Raw genomic sequence first — 19,197 nt, 5'->3', positions numbered from 1 at the left:
TGGCAGGTCCTACTGAAGGCTTAGGGCCTGACGCACTGCCATGTGCATGCTTACCTGTACACACAGACAAGAGGAAACAAGGCGTGCATTCCAGGCCCTCTGACACAATTCGTTTAACACAGATCTGCCAAGGCAGTTGCTTTACCTTTTCCGTGAATGAAGGACTGAGGGGAAAAGGAGGACACCATGTGCACTGAAACCTGTCTTTGAGAAGAGGAGCATCCTGGGTGGTTATAGCAGAGCCTCATGCATCCTCACACGGAACCAGAAGCAAGTCTGGCAGCTGGGAGTTGCACTGGCGGCCATCAACAGCCAGAGACTTGGACCACTTGCATTGTCATGGCAACTGTTACTGTGATCATTTTGAAAAACAATGCTGCCATCTTTACGATAATAATTTTTTTCTCCATCAAGATGACTGTTCTGTATCATAAGCAGCATCTTCCTAAGGAGACTTGAGTCCCAGGAAGGTGATCAACCATCCCAATTTGCCTGCCATGGTCAGGTGGTCAGGTTTCTTGTCGTTGTTCTTAGAGTTCTAAATCTTGGGGAAGCCACTCACCCCAGGATCTGAACTGGGAAAAAAGCTTTTTTAGAGGCAAGAATAATTGTGGGAAGCGCACTGCAGGCTTTCCCAGAGCCCGGAGACCCAGATGCAAGGGCCTCCCTGAGCAGAAACTTACGCTGAACCCCCAGGGATGCAGAGCCACATACATGCCTAACTACAGAGATCTCAATACACATTGTGAAAGCCACAGACCTACTGTACTTTCCTCAAGGCCAGTCGGACCAAAGAGGGCAAGGAAACTAAAGGGAGAAGGAAAGCCTGCATATGTTGGTACTCTAGAGCCATGTAAGCCAATTGTCCATGCACAGCAAGAAAGTACCATCTGACTAGCTTTTTGGAACCATTACCTGAATCATGAACATTTCCCCTGATGCCCCATATCTGATGATCTACAGAAAGTTGCACCAGGAAAACAAGCCAGTGGCCACAAAGGTAGGATGATGCCCCTAGGGGTGGAGGCCCTACCCAGGAGAGGGCAGTACAGCCCCTGAGGACCTAGACACCCCGAGAGAGGATGCTCAGGAGGGTTGCCATCCCATCCTGGCTGCCTATGCCATATTCTGAAGTAGGTGGCAGAGATCATCTAGGCCAATAGTGACAGATACAGTGACAAGAACCTGTTCATTGTTAACTTGCCTCACATCACCCAGGACCTAGCTCTCAGCCCCAAAGCACCTTGTAAATGAACATGCCATATAAATCCTTTAAACATTTACTGACTCACACTTTCCAGAGTGGAGAAGGGGGAACCTTAGAGTTAAGTCAATCCAAGAAACATAATCAACACTTGGTGTGTGGATTTCATTTAAGCAGCTGACACAAAGCTGAGACCATCCGGGAACTGATAGCTGTGCTCCTACCCTGCTTAGAACATTTTCACTGTGACGACCTTTCCTCCAAGCCTGCCTGGGATGCGTACTGGCTAACATCTTCCTCACCTCCAAACCTTCAACTGGCCATATCTGTTGACACCTTCTCATTCTCTGTCCTTCGGTTCTGCCCCTTATTTCCTAAACACTTAGTCTCTTCTTTCAGACTGTTTGCAACGTTGCTTCCCTTGAACTTTCTGCAAAGCAGAGAAAGGAGTTCTTAGAGAAAGCAAGGCCAGGTTTTAAATTTGTAGATTACCACTTGTTAGCTGTAAAACTTTGGTTTGAGCTTCTCTTGACTTAGGTCCTTTTCATCCCCTCTCCGTAGAGCCCTCAGAGGTGCTAGGAACGGCAGAGTGTACTGGAGCCTCTGTACACTCTGCTTTTAACTAGAACCCCACACCTATAAGTATAAAAAGCTTGTATTACACATTATGCCCAGGAAGACATTAAGTATAATGCTAACACCCATTTGCAATAATGAAAGCTATTTACAACTCACCAATAGTTAATTATTGGAAATTTGCAGTTACTATTTTCAAATCATGGCTGACTAGTTCACCGAAATGAAAGGAGATGTTTTTCAGAATATATTAGGAAGGGTGAACAAGATGCCTAATTACCCCCAACCTTAAAGCAAAGTCTGTTTGTGGACAGTCTAACTTAGCTGGCCTGTGGATTCTGCCTTCTGACAAGCCTGGTTCAGGAATCAGATGTTGGTTATAGATCCTGTTGAAAAAGATGATTTTAGGGACCAAGAACCAAAGCCTGGAACTACCTCTGGAACTCAGTCAGTAGGAAATGGATGACTGGGGCCCAGAGGGGCCTCATGGCTGTAGTCATGCCATTTTCATCTGATTTCCACAATCCCTTCTCAGCCATTCACGATACAAGTTCAGACATATGCAAATTCTACAGAAATGGGTCCTGAGTAATGCTCCTGTGGGGTTCCTGGGGAGTCAGCATGAAGCTTGTCATATCGGAAGGCTATGCCTCCGATAAAGATGGCTCACATCCTTCGTAGGGACTATTACTTCTCGGGTGCTCACCTAGAGTCATACCTGCACAACTACGGCTGCCTCAAACCATGACAGGCTCAAGTGGAGGCGGGTGGGTTAACCAGGGAGCTGAGCCTAATGGATTCCAAGGGAGCTTAGAAAACTGCAACTCAGGAGCACCTAGGAGGCTCTGGCAAAACAAAAGAGTTGGTGTCCTATGGGTGCCCATGGACAGTGCTGAGGGAAGGACAACTTTCCTCAGTCACATGTCCTAGGAAGCTTTCCTTTGCTCTGCCTCAGTAGGCTTCTAAGTCGGGAGCAAGGTGGTCTGTCCTGTCTTATTCCTGGAGACAGCTGCCTTATGTGAAATTGGCACAGCCTTGGCATCATGGGTGACCTCCTTTCCTTAGAGGATACAGCCTGGGCAACAAGTACCTTCTGTGCTGAGTCCAGTCTCTGTATGACCAAAGCCAAGTGACTTGGACCCTCTGAGCCTGGTACATTTCACATAGAAAGTGACGATTGTAGGCATAAGGTTATTGTGTAATTTAAATGCTGATTTCTGTAGCCCCCATATCTGGTTGCAATTCTTGTTCTGAGACTCTCCTGTCTCAGTGTTATGTAAACACTGCTCCCCAACTGTCCCCTGATATGCCAATAAAGGAGCTTAAAGCCAGTCACTGAGTAGGGGAGAGAGTAGGGCTGGACTTCCTGCCAGTTAGGGGAAGAGGAATTAGAGGAGGAAGTAGGGGATTTTGCCTTGGGCAGAGGTCCAAGAGACATCAGGAGAGGAGCTGCAGCAAAGAAAGCTATAAAATCCAAGTATCTCTGGGACTTAACGCTGGGAGGAAAGCAGATTAGCTCAGGGGCTTAAGAATAGAGTAATAACCTCTCAGTTATTGTGTTGTGAAGTTTATAATTAAATAAATATAAAAGAGTCTCAATTATTTCTGCAATAGCCAGGTTAAGAGAGACACTGAGAAACAGAGTTTTATAAAAATAACTTTAACAGACAATTAACTTTCTACTGACCTCTTCAGGGGCAGCACAGTTTAGGAAGCCGCAGTGCTCTCTTAAAAAATCTAAAACACCCTAGCTTTCTTTATTAGCACAACTTGCCATATCCAGGAGGCATGAGCAGCTACAGAAGCCAGTGAATTCATAGGATAGTAGTACTGAGCTGAAACAGAACTTGGAAGCCAAGTGCAATATGGGAACATTGCTTCAGGGACCACAGTTTTCTACAGTGTCAAGATAGGAAATAGATGTGTAGACCTGCATTAGACTACCAAAAGTGACCTGGGCAGAAGAAAACAGTGCATGCTCTGCCAAGAGACTTTGAGTTCACTAACAGTTCTGCATTATGCTGGCAGACAAAGGTGGGTAGGGGAAGATAGGGGATGACATTGTAGGTTAAAGGTGCTACATTCCCTCTAGGGAGCTCTCGGGAGCACACTGTGGCCTTGCTCCCAGCCTGTTCTTGCACTAGCAATGAGTTTGTGTTAGGAGGGAGGCAGAAGTGGGTTTAGCTTAAGCCTTGCCACGTGGGCATGTGGTAGCATGTAGAGCTGGCATTTGCCCCGAGTCAGATCTTTGTTGTCCGCCCCTCCCATGGTGGTGCCCTTCAGAAGCTGGGCTGCAGGGTCAGTTTGGCCTCCGTTTCTGTTTCACATACCGATGCTTACCTTCCTGAGTCTTGCAGCTCCTGTGCCCGAGCGGATGGCATCCATCAAGGCTTGCCTGGCATCCACCGTGTTGCTGAGGGGCATGCCGGTGCTGAACCTAGAGACTGGGATGGAGGCTGACAGAGTCTGGGGGGCTGGAGGGGGTGGTGGTGGTAGTGCAGGTGGAGGCGGAAGGCCGAGATCTTCTTGCTGAGCTTTGTCCAAGCCTGGAGCCAAGAGCGCAGCATCTCGGAAGCTCTGGAGCTCCTCGGAGGCAAGGGATGACACCTAGTAAGACAGTTGAATGATTACTAGAGTGAGTGTTCACGTGTACCCCATCTCATCTGTATTCATTGTGATGCCACTGAGCTTGAGGCTATAGGAAGCGACTAGTTCATAAATGTGGATACACCATGAATGGACTCAGTGCCCTATACAGGAGACCCCAGAGAGCCCTTGAACCTTCTATCATGTGAGGCCTTGGTGTGAAGGGACTAGGGACCAGAAAGACAACCCTACAAAACACCAATTCTGCTATTGGCATGACCTTTGACTTCCAGCTTCCAGAGCTGTAAGAAATAAACCTCTGTTGTTTCTGAGGCACCCAGTCTACGGTGGTTTGTTATAGCAGACTGATGGACTTAAAACAGTTACAATTTGTGTAAAGGTCCTTTCTGAGAGGATAGCACACGGTTACCTGTCTCCCAGCGAACCTCATACAGTTCCTTAATGATGAGCCACAGAAAACAGAAATCTGTCTGTTGATGACTTGTACATAGAGTCCTCAGCTCTTACAAGGCATGTCTCAAACATACGAGGAACAGCAGTAGTACAAGAGTAATCTCTGATCTCATAATTTTCTCCACATGTGAACATAGAAATACAAGCCAGACACACAGATTTGGCCAAGTGGGGGGTTGAAATTGATACCTGCTAAAACCCCAGGGGAAATATACAAGTCACATCATTCCTCAAACTCCATGTGTGACAGCCACAGGTGCTCTGTCCTGCCTCTAAGCTCAATTAATACTGTGCCTACAGTTGTGCAAGTCCAGAGCTATCTTTGCACAGTTGCCTCAGACTGTGAGGGCCACTGTGGCAGTGGCCAAGTTATTCTACCCTCAGATCATGATGTGTGTGAAGGAGAATTTTCAGGATAGGACTTCAAGAAAGGCAGAGAAATACCAGCAGTCCAATGGTCTCTCTCTGTATATGTGCAGAGGTCATGATAACTGCCTGGATTTGGGTGACAATGGGCCAAGCAAGTTGCAGCTCGGATGTGGCTACCAGCTAGTTAGAATAACGGGGGCTAAGTGGTGCCAGTCTAGTTTCCTGGGGAGAAGTACAGGCAGGATTCTGAACCTGTTCTCTATAGGAGAACTTTTTCCGTACCTTCCTTAGGCTGAGAGTTCCACTGTGGCCCCGGATGGCTGCCAGAAGGGCAGATCGCTCACTCTCTGCCTCCACGTAGGATGGTTTCTTTGGCTTTCCTTCTGAGGTGCTCTCTGCAGTCTAGAATATTAACAAGGTTAACATATTTCACTCTGAAGACAAGGAAAGGCTAACTCTGTTCAGCGGGGGCTTACAGCGTCAGTTCCCCTCAGCCTGTCTGCTTAAAGTTACACCCAGAAGGTCCCTGAAGAGCTTTCAACTTAGCCACAGTACCGTAGCATATGCACACAACCATTTGCTTTTTTATCTAGATTCAGGGTGATATTCAAAAACTTTACTAAGTCACTCAACACATGTGTAGAGCAGGCTTTGAGCTAGACTCTGTGGTCCAAGTGTGGGCTGATGTAGGTGTTCTGAGCACACGCAGGGAGGTGGAACTAAACTCCGCTGAGTTCAGTTCATTAAAGGCTTTCTCAAATTAGGATATTTTCAACTTGCTATGGGATACCATGATATAACCCTGTAATAAGTTGAGGGGAAGCTTTATAAGAATCAAAGGCTATAGATTTGGGCCTGCATCAAATGCTGTCTCTTACTTTGAGATAATTCCTGCTGTTCTCCCAGCTTTCCTTAGTGGGCGTATGTGCTGAAATCTTGTGGGATGAGAATGTTAGTGGGTGACAATGGGCCAGGCAACTTCAGACTCACTCTGCCCTGCTTCCTCAACTGAAAAATGGAGGAAATACCTCCTCAGTACTAGCGTTAGCTTCATAATAACATTTTGATGTGTTAAATGGCCTGATAATGGAGGAGGATCACAAACTCTTGCTGGTTTTTTTTTTTTTTACTGTTTTTTTTTTTTTTACTGACAATGCAATGCCATCACATAATGTTCCAGTCAACAACAGACCACACCAGTGACAGCAGAGTCACAAGACTGAAATGTTCCTGTCTCCCAGTGTCACTGTAGCCATACTAATGTCCTACTGCAATGAACATCACAGGTGCTTGGCGTGATGTTAGTGCAGGCAAGCTTATGCACTATACTGGTGGACAGGCAGAGGTATAGCACACAGTTACATACAGTCCTGACTCTGGATTGTGACTGTGCATACCTATGTTACTGTTCTATGCATTCACTATACTATAGGTTCTGTGGTTACTTCTGTGTGGACAACTACTTTTGGGATATGGTTTTTTTTTCCCTTCACTTTCCTCCAAAATGATAAGACCTGCCATGCCGGCAACATCCTTTTTCGACCTCCTATTGATGTTATTTGATGTAATTGGTGTCATTTGTCCCTGCTGAGTACCCACCTGTTGTCACATAGGCTTGTGTGACACCTCATGCTGTTCACACAACAATGAAGCCATTCTCAGGCCTCAGAATGTTTAGCCATACAAGCCTGTACAGAAAGCAGTGGCCCTCCTTGGCTTACTATCTCAAAGTGTCAAGGCATTGCTCAGAAGCTCATGGAAGGCATCGTTCTCAGCTATCACTACTAGGAGCTGGTGAAGACTTTAGGGTGTTGTCCTGGAAGGAGATCCTTGAAAGGGATGGTGGAGCACTCGTCTCTCTCACCTCTCTGGTTATGAGGTGAGCATTTGATGGGCCATGTGTTCTCACCATACTGTGTTGCTCTGCCGCAAGCTCAGAAGCAGGAAGCCAACTGACCATGAACTAAAACCGCCAAACCATGATGCAAACAAACCTTTCCTTTTTCTAAGTTTTTCAGATATTTTGCTACAACAACACCAAGCTGACAGAGTGCTGCTTTTGGACCACAGCACAGACAGCACCACACCCTGCCTTCACTATTACTCTGGCTCAGTAGATGGATATTTATTGATTGGCATCCTTTCTGCTGGGCTGCTAGGGCCTGACAAGCTAAAGCCCCTCTAGTGCTTTTATTCACGTACTTTAGAAGAAGGAGACAGAATGTAGTTAAAATGAGACCCACAAACTTGCATCTCCGCCTTCACAGTCTTTCTTTCAGTCCCATTTTCGGGATCTAGGACAATCCTGGAAGCCCAGGAGCTCCGTGAACCCAACCCCTGATGCCTACCACATTCACCTTGCGGAGCTTGTCCCTTCCTCCTGACGAGTGGATGGCTTCCATCAGGGCACTGTGCAGAGACGTGTCTTTTGGAACTGGCCTTTGAACAATAGGTCTGAATTTTTTCTTTGGCCCAAAAATGCTGGATGGTAGAGCATCGTCTGCGTCTCGACCCTCTGTAGATAAAGGACTGGGTTTTTCCTCTGTCTGTAAGATGATGTAGCTAGTCAGGCTGGAGTCTTTTGGAGAGTAGGGGGGCTCACAATTTCCTGGGGCCTGGGCAGAGCCATTCATCAGTATCCTCCCAGAGTCATGGGCCTCTGCCAGGAGTGGAGGGGGTGGGCACGCCTTGTCTAGCGTCTGCGTGGGGTTGGATGTTGAGCTCGTCTTTTGGTTACGTGTAGTTTGCTTTTCACTGAAACCACAGCTCTGTCCCACAGAAACACGATCTCTCTGGGAAGAACTGACTGGGAGGAAATAGGAGTTTCTGTGGACAGCAGCAGGACAGTCTTGAGCCGATGACTTCCCATAGGCGCTGCTGACTTTTACTCTGGGATGGTTTCCTGCTGGCAACTGCATGCCAGGGCTGCTGGAAAGGCAGACCGAGTCCTGGTTTGTCCCGTACTCATGCTGCTGGGCCTCCGAGTGCAGGTTGGGGGCTGCCTCGTCTTTCCCCGTGGGAGGTGGTCTAGCCAGCTTCGGTTCTTCATGACTCCTTCCAACCGTCTTCTTATGTGGTCTCATCACATCTGCATGAACTTTCGGAGGCCCCATCTTCTTGGCAATAGCAGAGGCCACGTACTGGCTGGATGTCCTTCTCTGAGGCTTGAGGAATGTGACTTCTGCGGGGTTAGCTGCTGGCACTTTGACGTGACAGGAGACTGCGGACTGCGGCCGGCTTCTCTCTTCCTCCAGGTGTGCCCCGTATTCCTGTGGGGAAGGCTGCTGCTGGGGAGTGGTCAGTGTGAAGGCTGCCTTTATTCCGTTATCTGGCTGTGGTTTTGCTGGCATGGCAGTGCTGGTGGTGGAGGGGGGTAGCCTTTTGGCCGTACACTCTGCCGGCCCATTCAGGTGCTTTTCCATCGAGTTGCGCCTCCAGAACTCTTTGAGTTTTCCAATAGGTTGAGCATCTGTTTCAACAACAGCTGGTGAATGGGATACAGTCCTGCTCCCATTCGTGTGAGGACTCACCAGATTTCCTAGTTCATCAATCTTAATGGCACCAGTGGAGAGGGACACATCCCTGTCGTAACACCTCATCTCTGATTTGGGAGGAACAATTTTATATGTAGTGAGGCCATACCTGAGTCCATAGCTGCTGCCCCTGGAAGCCTGGCCACGGTGACACCACGGTGGTAGCGCTGAGTTGTCTTCATCCTCACCATCTTTTGGATTCACTGGCAAGGAGTTCACTCTGTGACCTGCCTGCGTCGTCTCGCTGTGAGTGAAACCACCCTCCTTGCCTTTATCCTTTGCTTTTAGTTCACCTACAAAACACTTTGAAACAAATGAAGTAACTCTGGGGTCTATTTCAACCGGATTCTCATCTTCAGATGTGTTGGCTAAGGTTGGCTGATTTCTCTTTCTGACATCTTGGGAAGGCGGGGAGGGGTCAGGCTCTTTTCGATTTGTCCTTCCATATGGCTGGCTATGCTCAGTCTGAAATGGGGGCAGGTGAGATCTTTGGCTGGCGACCCCCCCTGTGATAGAAGTAGCAGTATTGTTGCTTCTACTGGAGAACGGCCCTGAGTCAAAAGGCTCATCAGAAACTTCCCCAATAAATGTGACTGGGATGTCATCCACGCCACTATCAGGGATTATGGCTTCTTGCAGACTGTGGTTAGACACACCATTTGCAGAGTTGGTTAGGGAGCTGGTATCTGTTTCATAATTTTCTTCCATTCCTGCAGAGAAAGACAAACACAAGTCACTAATTGGCACCCTTCGTAGTATTGCCAGCGTGTTAGTGAAAGCATGGCCAATACTTTGATTTCCCCAGGGATTACTACTTTTTTAAATATGCATTTTAAATGTTATCTTGATTTATAATCTGCATCTGCCTGGGGTGAGAATCTCAACTTTCACCACACAAGCACAGAGCCATTTGCAGATCCACGATGCCTCAGGGTGACATATTTAGCTACCACATTTTGCCAAATCATTCAATAACAGAACAGATTCCTACACTGAATACTCTGGGAAATGTTCTCAAGTGCACTGGGGTTTTGCCCTTCCTATTTCTTGTGTCCACTAGAAGCACAAAAGAGATATGTAGGATGATTTGCTCTTGCTTTAATTTCTTAAGGAGAGAATAAGTAAATCTTGTTGTCTTCAGAATTATACTGACACTTCAAAGAACTAATCGACGCTGGGAGTCATGTGGTTCCAGGCTATGGGAGACTACATGGCTGGTTCAGATTCCCGGCTCTGTCAACCAAATACCAATGAGAAGAGACTGAAAACTGAATTAAAAAAAATCGGGGCCAGTTTTAATGTCTGTCTTATCGTTGTTTTGGTTTCCCATTTTATTTTTGAAGTGTGCTATGAAGACAACAGTATAATCTTCTTTGTCTAATGGATTTTCTACTTATTCACTACAATTTGTATTTGCCTTGATCTTATAGTGTTTTCCTAAGAACACGTGAAAAGAACAGCAGTGACATGGGGTGCTTCTTGGCTAAGAGTGCCTATCATGGACAAGAGATGGTGTACTCTGCACTACCAAGTGAGGAAGAATTATAAGTTTTAATAAAGACAGCCACTTCTCTTTGTACCATATTATGCTTCTATAGTTCATTTTGGTGTTCTGGATACTTATATCTTTGATGTGTGTAGAATAAATCTTAACATGCTAAAGCAGTATTACTTGTCGAGCACTTTATAAACTACTGAGACACTTTCTTACTACTGCTTGGGGCCATGACAAAAATCAGTCCATCAACAACAGCCCTCACCTGAGAGAGGAGCTCATCTCTTACATACAGGCAAAACACATCTAAAACAAGTTGCAGTCCTGAGACTTATTTCTTGTGGAGTCACACCAAAGTACTCAGAAAAAGTGATTTCCCATAGGGTCATACAGGATGATACCGAAGTAGGAGGCATGATACAGGATGATATCGAAGTAGGAGGCATGATACAGGATGATATCGAAGTAGGAGGCATGATACAGGATGATACCGAAGTAGGAGGCATGATACAGGATGATACCGAAGTAGGAGGCATGTGGCTGTTACCTTCCAGGTCTTCATCAAGTTCTGCCAGGGTTTGATGGAAGTGTCCGGAAATGAACAGGTCTTCATCATCATTTGGAGGCATGGTGGCTTTCTCAGTTCTAGAGAATACCAAAGAGAAAGGAAGACTGTTTAATTTATTAGTATTCTTTAGCACTTAGTAGTCCTTTTCAGAAACTTCTATTGACACTCAAGGCTAAGCAGTCTCACATTTGCTGGACCACCACTGTCCTTGGATGTACAAAGACAGATTATTTTCATGAGTGATGTGTATGTACACATGTATATTACATGTAGCATGTAAGTTATGCATGTAAAACATGGTACATTTGGAGTGTTGCATTCAGATTAGCCCACACAATGCTGCCAATGGCTGAAACCCATGCAGTTGTAATGTGGTCCTCATGTTTTCATTCTGCTGTACCAGAAAAGTGAACATGCTAGCAGGTCTCAGGTACGTAGCTGCATCGCACTGCACCTGGCATCCTAAGAAGTGAGGCACCTGGTGGCCAGCTGTATGTCACGATGCCAGGGCTGTGTCTCTGTACTAGATGCTAAACCACCAGGCTGTTCCTGAGCATCTGTATCTTATCAGTGTCGTCCCCCCCCCCCCCCCCGAACCACCTCCCCACTCCAGCTTGCAGTCATGTAGGCTTCAGGTTCTAGTGCAGGGCACTTTGGAACTTCCTGTGCTCTCAAAGAGAATCTCAGAGAAGCGCCCGTGGGATGCATGGGAAATATTCAAAAGTCCTTCAATTGTGCAAGCCCCTGCCTCCCTCTGTGCTGCCACTCAGCCGTGATCCACCTGCATGATTTGGAAAGGAAGAAGCAATTCACTCCACTACGATAAGGGGCTTTCACACTGCCTGAACTGTTTTCTTCTCATCATGTGATTGTATCTTAGTTCCTGAGCCGGGCAGGAGATAGGAGGTATGGAGGCTTGGGTACATGATTGGGCCACCCGCAGAGGTGAACTACCTTCAGATTATTTTGATTGTGATAACAGAGACCTTGACGAGAGTGACAGAAAACATTGTGCCCACTGTAGTAGTGTAAAAGCTCCCATTCTTGGCCTATGGCTTCCTTCTTGGAGCCGTTCAGAGTTGAGCTCCAGAAGCACGGCATGCCTTTGTGCTAGGGAGGCAGCTTTTACACGCTGGACTCCAAGGAGAACTTGTTTGTACGTATACATCACCATATTACGGTCCTCACAAATGGTCTGTAAGGTAAGTGGTGTTGTCATCGTCATTGTCCAGACGGGAAACTGTAACAAGAGACCTACTGACATGTACAAGGCCACATAGCATTCTGAGGCAGGTGCACTTGTTCCAGGTGGCCTAGCCATGTCTAGGCTCAGGAAGGACAATGTGGCCCCCTGTGGCACAGGGCATCCTAAGATATGTCATCCTGCTGCTCAGGAGGGAGAGGTCATGATTTATTTGCGTCACAGGGACAATGGCATATGTGAGACAACTGCTGCCAAAACAATTTGAAAGCTGCCTCTGCAAGGGCCTTTGCCTCTGTTTTCCTATTGTGCAGAAAAGCGCAGACATGTCGACGGCGATTGTCCGTCTTAGTGAAAGCTGAAGGTTCCTTTCCGCTGATTGTTAAGATTGAGGACCAATTTCCATCAGTGCTAATCAGGCCCAGATAATGATGCATGAAATGTGCCTTGTACAGCCCTCACTTACGCAGCAAAATTTTTATTCTAATAAACGAGTCTTTCTTCCTTAGTGACTATGTCCATTTGGGAGCCAGGAAGCAGCTTCAGGGTTAGTCTCAGCTAATGTCCTCTGACAGGCTAGACAAAGGGGGCTGGCTGGAGATGTGTGTGCATGCAGACCAATTAATAAGGACCACAAGAGGTGCTCGATCGTCCTTCCCACTGCTTTGCTTCTGGCCTTTAATTGTTTCAGTGCAGTTTGCTAAAGCTGTTTCTCTTTCAGGGGATGTGATGAAAAAAAAAAATCTCAAATAGCTGCTCGACTGTATGGCAGAGGAAAATATGGAAATTGCTAGGCAAAATGGTATTCAATATATAAAACAGATCATTTTTAAGCTCATACTTGTAGTTTAGGATGCTTGAAGTTCAGCCAAAGAAAATTATATACATATAATTGTATATTATATTAACATTATATGTGTGTGTGTGTGTGTGTGTGTGTGTACATACATACATTTTATGTCAAATTGTTTGTCTTTGTTCAAAGAATGTATAGTTGTATCACCGAAGAGATTATTACCAGTAAGGATTAAAACTAAATTCCACCATTTTCAAAATAAATGTTAGACTAGAAATTAGTATGAGCTAATGAAATAGCAATGAATATAAGGCGCACACACCTGCTGTTCATTTTAAACAGAAAGCAATATGGAACCATATAACAGACACTATCTTTTAAAGGAAACAATTAAATGGAAGGTTAAAATATAAATACATTAGTGTTCATTGTATTCTGTGAAGAAATCTAAAATATTCAGCAGCAAGGAGAGCTATCTACATTGTAAAGGGCAATACAATCAGTAACTCTGACATCAGAGAGCCTGTGGAAAAATACAGTCCAATCAGTAACCATGACAATCAGCCAGCCTATGGAGAAATACCGACTAATGCTGCTTCCAGCACAGTACGTGAAAAAAAAAAAGCCACAGAACTATATATAGCATAACTGTGATGACTTAAACACCACCTACGCCTGTGGACAAGGGTGAGCGAGGAATGAGCCAGCCTCCTGGAAAGGACGAATCACAGAGACCTTTACTCTAAAGAACCTGTGTGATGAAGCAATTTTTAAAAGTGCGTGCTTCCGTATTCCAATACTCTTACGTGCTTGAGTGTAGATTTCTGAGACAGGGCCTCTCTCTAGAGTTTGCCATGTAGGCTAGGCTGTTTGGTCAGGGAACTACAGGGAGCCTCCCTGTCTGTGCCTCCATTGTGCTAGAACTGAAAACGCATGCCATTAGCCTGGGCTCTAAAAAAAAAAAAATTTATGTTATGGAGATTGGATGCAGTTCTTCACACTCATATGATAAGCACTTCACTGACTGAACTATTTCCCAAGCCTGATAAACCTATTTTAATGTGAAAAATTTTAAATGCACTATTTTCAGACTCTAGTTAACTCTTTTGTTGTTGTTGTTGTTGTTGTTGTTGTTGTTGTTGTAAAAGAGTTTAAATGTTTCTTCACACAAATGGTCTGCGATGCCTTCTTTCCTACAGGCGACTACTGGGCTCAGGCTCTCACTGGGCATCAGGGGCAAAGCTACAGTCAGTTTGGAGCAGCATTGGTCATTCCTCCCACTCCTCCCACTCAGCATCAGCTTCAGTTCCCCTAGCCATCAGTAGCTCAGCTCTGGGTGTGTGGGCACTCTCAGCTAGCTTCTTCCCTCCCGCCAGCACAACTGCTTCGCTGAAGCATGAGGGCTCTATACTACTAAAGCTACTCCTTTACCGATATCTCTTTCCCCTGACCATTCGCTTTCCTTACTGTCTCACAGACTAACAGGCTTCCTCCGCTACCACTCCCACCCCCCAACTCCCCTCCACTCCATCCCCCACTACGCCAGCACACTCCTAATCTCCATGGCTCTGGGCTTGCTCCCTGGCACTCTGATGTGGTTTATTATGTCTTTAGGGTCATTACTTATTCATATACCAGAAGGTAGCCAACCTGGGTGCCTTGTGGAGTGCATGAAGCCAGGCGTGGGTTACGTCTCTTACAAAAGCTACCAAGTCCCTGAAATCTCCAAGCAAGGTAGCCGTGGGCCCTCTCACAGCTCCTTCAGTGTCATCTAACTCAGATGTGCCTCAAGGATGGCTATTCTTTGGACCTGGGCTTTTGCATCAAGGGATATCTAGTCAAGGTCAAAAGTCAATGACAATTTTCCAATGTTTGGTCTCCTATCTATGATTTTCTGGGGGGGGGGGTAGGGATCAAGTGGGGTTTGCTTTTCCTGCACACTCATCTCCACTGTCGCAAAGGACTACACTGATGCACGACACACCATTCCTCTTTGAAACTTACCTGAACTTAATCAAGGGTCTTGAAGGTAGCTTCCTGCGGGCTTGCAGGAGAGCACAAGGCACATATCATTTAATGCTGCCTAGTGGACAGAAAGCAACCCATCTGCTGACAGAAAGCAAACGTGCACGGATGTTTCATTCCCAGGCTTCCTCCCCCACCCCAACTATGACCGAATCTTAAGATATGGCTCTTATTGGCAGTTTGTTGTGGCTGAAGACCAAGAAAACAGAAAGCAAACTAACATTAAGTGGGCATTTCGCTATCAGCCTGCACATGTTGAATAAACACAGCCAGAGCTATTTTCTCACACAGCATTGGAGGCGACGACTGCAGAGAATGTGATAATGCTGGTCCTGCTGCTGCATAAGCTATGAGGGCCAACCAAAGAGCACCAGGAACTTCCAAACCCATCTGTCTGGGAGGCTCATGTGCCTCATCTGCACTGCCCTTTGGGACTCAGGGTGGAGTTGGAGGCTATGCCTCTCATCCAGTTGTAGCAGCTCTGGTCCAGCTTGGACTCAGCACTGTTTATGTAGCTTCAAGCATATGAGAACAGGGATACTGAGTGCCAGGACAAACAGGGGCTTGGTGAGTCTTTCTTTCTATTTGCTATTAGGAAGAAAAAAAAAAAGGTGAATGGCACGATTCCAACTCACAGCACGTCAAGTTATGTTTGTTTTGTGATTTGCATAGTTTCTTTAAGAAATGTATACAGTTATAAAAAATGTTTGAGAGGAAAAGCATCATGTGTTCAGAGGGAGAGAGCGGTTGAGTTTGCTTATGAAGACCAGAGCAACCCTGGGACTGCAAACTGATTAGGACAGCCTGGAAGGGGAAAGCTTGGGAAACCAGGTGACCGTGGCACATGCTTGACCCCCTTGTTGCCGATGTAAGCATTCCCCAGTGATAAAGCCTCAGAGTCTAATACCAGTGTTTAATACGTTGGGGGTCATATGTGTAATTTTAGATCTTCTTGCATTTCTATTTGAAAGGAGAGAAGTGAAGGTAATTTTAATTGTTCTAATTTTAGCTTCGACAATCACTTGATTTGGTGAATATTTTACATATGTAAACTATTTCAACTTGAAGAGCCATTTGGTGAGGGCTTAGCAACTAATCTGACTAGTGGCTACTGTAAAGTGCAGAAATGAACATTTTCGTATAGTACTACGGATCAAATCATGGCCCCATGCACAAAAGCAAGCACTCTACCAAATGAGTGGTTTTCCCAGTGCTTTCCACATTCCCATGGGTCCTAACGCTACTTTGAAGGACTGTCCAATATCCAACATGCTTCTAACTATTCCTGGGGCTACTGAGTGCTGATGGGAATGACTGTTCAGGGATTTACATGGTGTTGTTTGTAAATGCTGCTGTGGTCACACAGTTTCTAGGACTCCAGGTATTATGGTCTGTACCACATGATGACTTCTGAAACTTTTGTGACCACAGTTCCTGGAGCTCTAGATAAGGGATCCAGATGCTGGGTGACGAAAAAAAAAAAAAACTCAGGACCCATGTGCCTGCAAGTACGGGAAGCATTTCCTCATCCTGCAATTATGAACATCTCTCCTACCATTTACCAACAAACCAAGGCCAGGGAGATCTTTAAAGGGTTGCCAGGTAGAGAGTGAGGCAATGGGTGGGGTGAAATAGAGGCCCCCTTTTCACCTGAAGAAGTGAAGAAACTGAACTTCTCTGAAAATTTCATGTGTGTATATATGATGTTTGATCCCCTTCTTTCATTGTCATCACAGTCCGACTGAGCCCTTATGCTTCCCAAAAGGTCACTTCCGCTTTGATGTGTTTCATTTTTATGGTTACTTGTGACCCACTGAGTTGAATGAGTATGAATAGGGACGGGAGATTGTTTATTAGAATATGGGCAACTTACTAGTAGCTAAAGTACCGAGGAAAGTTACTTTCTTTTCCTCTAGCAACCACTTCTGGTCAACATCTTTCTACTGTCTTTTTGGGATGCAGAAGCTAGAATGTGTTTTGTACTTAGGGAGGCGCTGCATGTGATTGCCTTGGGCTGCCCTATTAAGAAAACCCCAAATCTACAGTGTGGTTATCTCTCTTATTTACGTCTTACAGCATCTTTCATAATGGATGCTCCCAAAGGAACTTTAGGACTCAAGAGTTCTGTGAGGCTGATATATAGACAGATAAGCTGCCCGGTGACGGCCAGATTGTTCTGGGGTTCACTGTTTAGAAACATTGCTGGTTCCTCACAGTGGGAGAGGCCACACCCACTCTGCTTCTTCCTGGTCTCCCTGTTATTTCTATTCAAACAAAGATGTTAGAGTTTGAAGAGGAGGCCAACAGAGCTGGGAATGGTCATAAAGATGATCCGGCAGATTCTGTTTCTCTTATTCATCCATGAATTATAAATGATAGCAATAGCAACAATAATAAAACCAGTTACTACTTTCAGAGGGCTGGCAATATGCCAGGCACTATTCTAAGGAGGGAATACTACAAAACCCAATTTTACTGAGAAAAAAAAATAGAAGCAAGAAGTGACTTTGCAGGCCAAGGGCACACTTTTATCAAGCTGTTTCTTAAGAACAAGGAATGTTGACTTGAGTCAACTATAAAGGACAGGAAGGGGGTTATAAGTCCATCCAGCAGTCATTATAGCCATTTCTCAGTGCAAAACCACCTGTGAAGCTCCAAGTGTTCCCAGAAAAAGGGGGCACCACTTCATGAATATTTCAAATCACGGCACATACTCAGCGCACAGTGAAAGAAAACTGCTATGACCATGGTGCATGTCCCTCCTAGGAGTTTGTCAGGAAACTTATTCTTTATTAGGTGTGTGTGTGTGTGTGTGTGTGTGTGTGTGTGTGTGTGTGTGTGTGTGTGTGTGTACATGCGCACATGTACCTTTTGGCCAGAATTCTTCTTGGGAGTTTCTTTTATGTACCAAGTTTAAAGGAAGACGATGGAAAGTTTATGTCCTAATTACAAGGTAGAGTTTGAATTCAGGGCAGCAAAACATTTGCAACCAAATCTAATCCAATGAGTTGATGGGAAAGCACCCTCTTATCAAACTGTGCCATATACAATATGCTGTCTCACCTGCTTTATTTTTGTAGAAGATGGAGCTTTACTACTAAGGTTCTTAAACTTAAAGCCAAGGCTCCAGGGACACTGGGTGGTACTCAGCTACACCAGCAGCAATGAAGAAGCAGCCATGGTGGCAATGAGCTACGTCTCTAACCCATAGCCATACCAAATTGGAGCCATAACTCTCCCAGCTGACTGCACAGTAGAAAAAAAGATAGCTGGCAGCAGAGGGTGACCTTAACAGTATTCTTGGGCAGGTAGGTAGGTGCCTGGGAGAAAATGATATTTGTGTCTAAGCTTTAAACATTCAAACTCCAGGCAATCTTACCCCACCAGGTACAGATGACTGAAACATGTGAAGACAAAAGAAAGGAGACAGCTGAGAAAACCAGGCCTTCTGGGCTTTTCTGGGTCATGATTCATCTTTACATGATTTTTCAAATAGCATTTCGTGACTTCCTGAGTAATGAAGGTGTGACAACCAAAGATCTCATGCTAGCAAAGTTTAAAGCCCATGAGTAACCATCATTTCCCTAGTGACGGATCCCATACCGGAGCTGCTCTGCATGTTGAGGTCATGTATAACAACTTACTAAAGTCCACTTTCATCCCAGGTCCAGATCTTGCTAGTTATGGCAAAGGGTAACTTCTGATTTCCTCAAGCTCGTAAAGCCTGGCACCCAGAGGTGACTGAGAGTGACAGAACATAGCCTGGTCTCACACCATCATGATGTCTTATATGGGATGAACCAAATAGCCATCTTAAGATTAGTTGCAGAAGCTAGATATTGGATTTGAATCATTCTGGGTAGAGCCAAGAGTTTGGAATGAGAGACAAAACATTAGTTATGAAGAACAGAGGTCATATGCCCATGGGGCACATACTCAGGGCACAGTGAAAGAAAAGTGTTAAAAAGGGCAAAATGGTGCATGTCCTTCCTACGATGTTATCAGGAAACTTATTCCATATTAGTTGTGTCAACCACTATTTTCTGAATATGATGTCACTCTTTTTTGGTGTGCATGTGTGTGTGCGTGTGCGTGTGTGTGTGTAAATGGCCACTAGTCCTCTGAAATAGGCTGTAATCTCTCTAAGTGACTGTTCACAGTTTGGATGCCTGCTTCCCCAGTCCCCCGCCTGCATTCTGTGAAGAAGTCATCTCTTACAGTTTGCCAGAATCCCAGTCCTGCCTCCACCTCCTTTGCCTCTTTACAACCCAAGTTTTCAGTGTGGCAACTCTGTGGATCTGAACACAAAACTCATCACGCACTTTAAGGAGTTACTTAACTTTATGTGTACATGTATTTTGGCTGCATGT

At 45.5% G+C, this 19,197-nt stretch overlaps 1 protein-coding gene across 16 annotated transcripts in view; it reads right to left on the bottom strand.

Moving 5' to 3' along the window:
- Nucleotides 1-19,197, bottom strand: part of COBL (cordon-bleu WH2 repeat protein) — a 244,509-nt gene that overhangs the window by 10,375 nt on the left and 214,937 nt on the right. For 10 of the 16 annotated variants that reach the window (XM_084798316.1, XM_084798317.1, XM_084798307.1 and 7 more), the window contains 4 exons: nt 10,785-10,882; nt 7,558-9,452; nt 5,492-5,611; nt 4,121-4,387 (listed from right to left, as the gene is read on the bottom strand). In XM_084798316.1, coding sequence (XP_084654442.1) covers nt 4,121-4,387; nt 5,492-5,611; nt 7,558-9,452; nt 10,785-10,882 — 2,380 coding nt within the window. The remainder of the gene's footprint in view (nt 1-4,120; nt 4,388-5,491; nt 5,612-7,557; nt 9,453-10,784; nt 10,883-19,197) is intronic. The other 6 variants (XM_084798313.1, XM_084798314.1, XM_084798315.1 and 3 more) reach the window with 1 other exon arrangement.

Source organism: Acomys minous (assembly GCF_964271855.1).
Source record: "Acomys minous genome assembly, chromosome: 10".
NCBI lineage: Eukaryota > Metazoa > Chordata > Mammalia > Rodentia > Muridae > Acomys > Acomys minous.
This window is presented reverse-complemented; position numbering and strand designations above follow the sequence as displayed.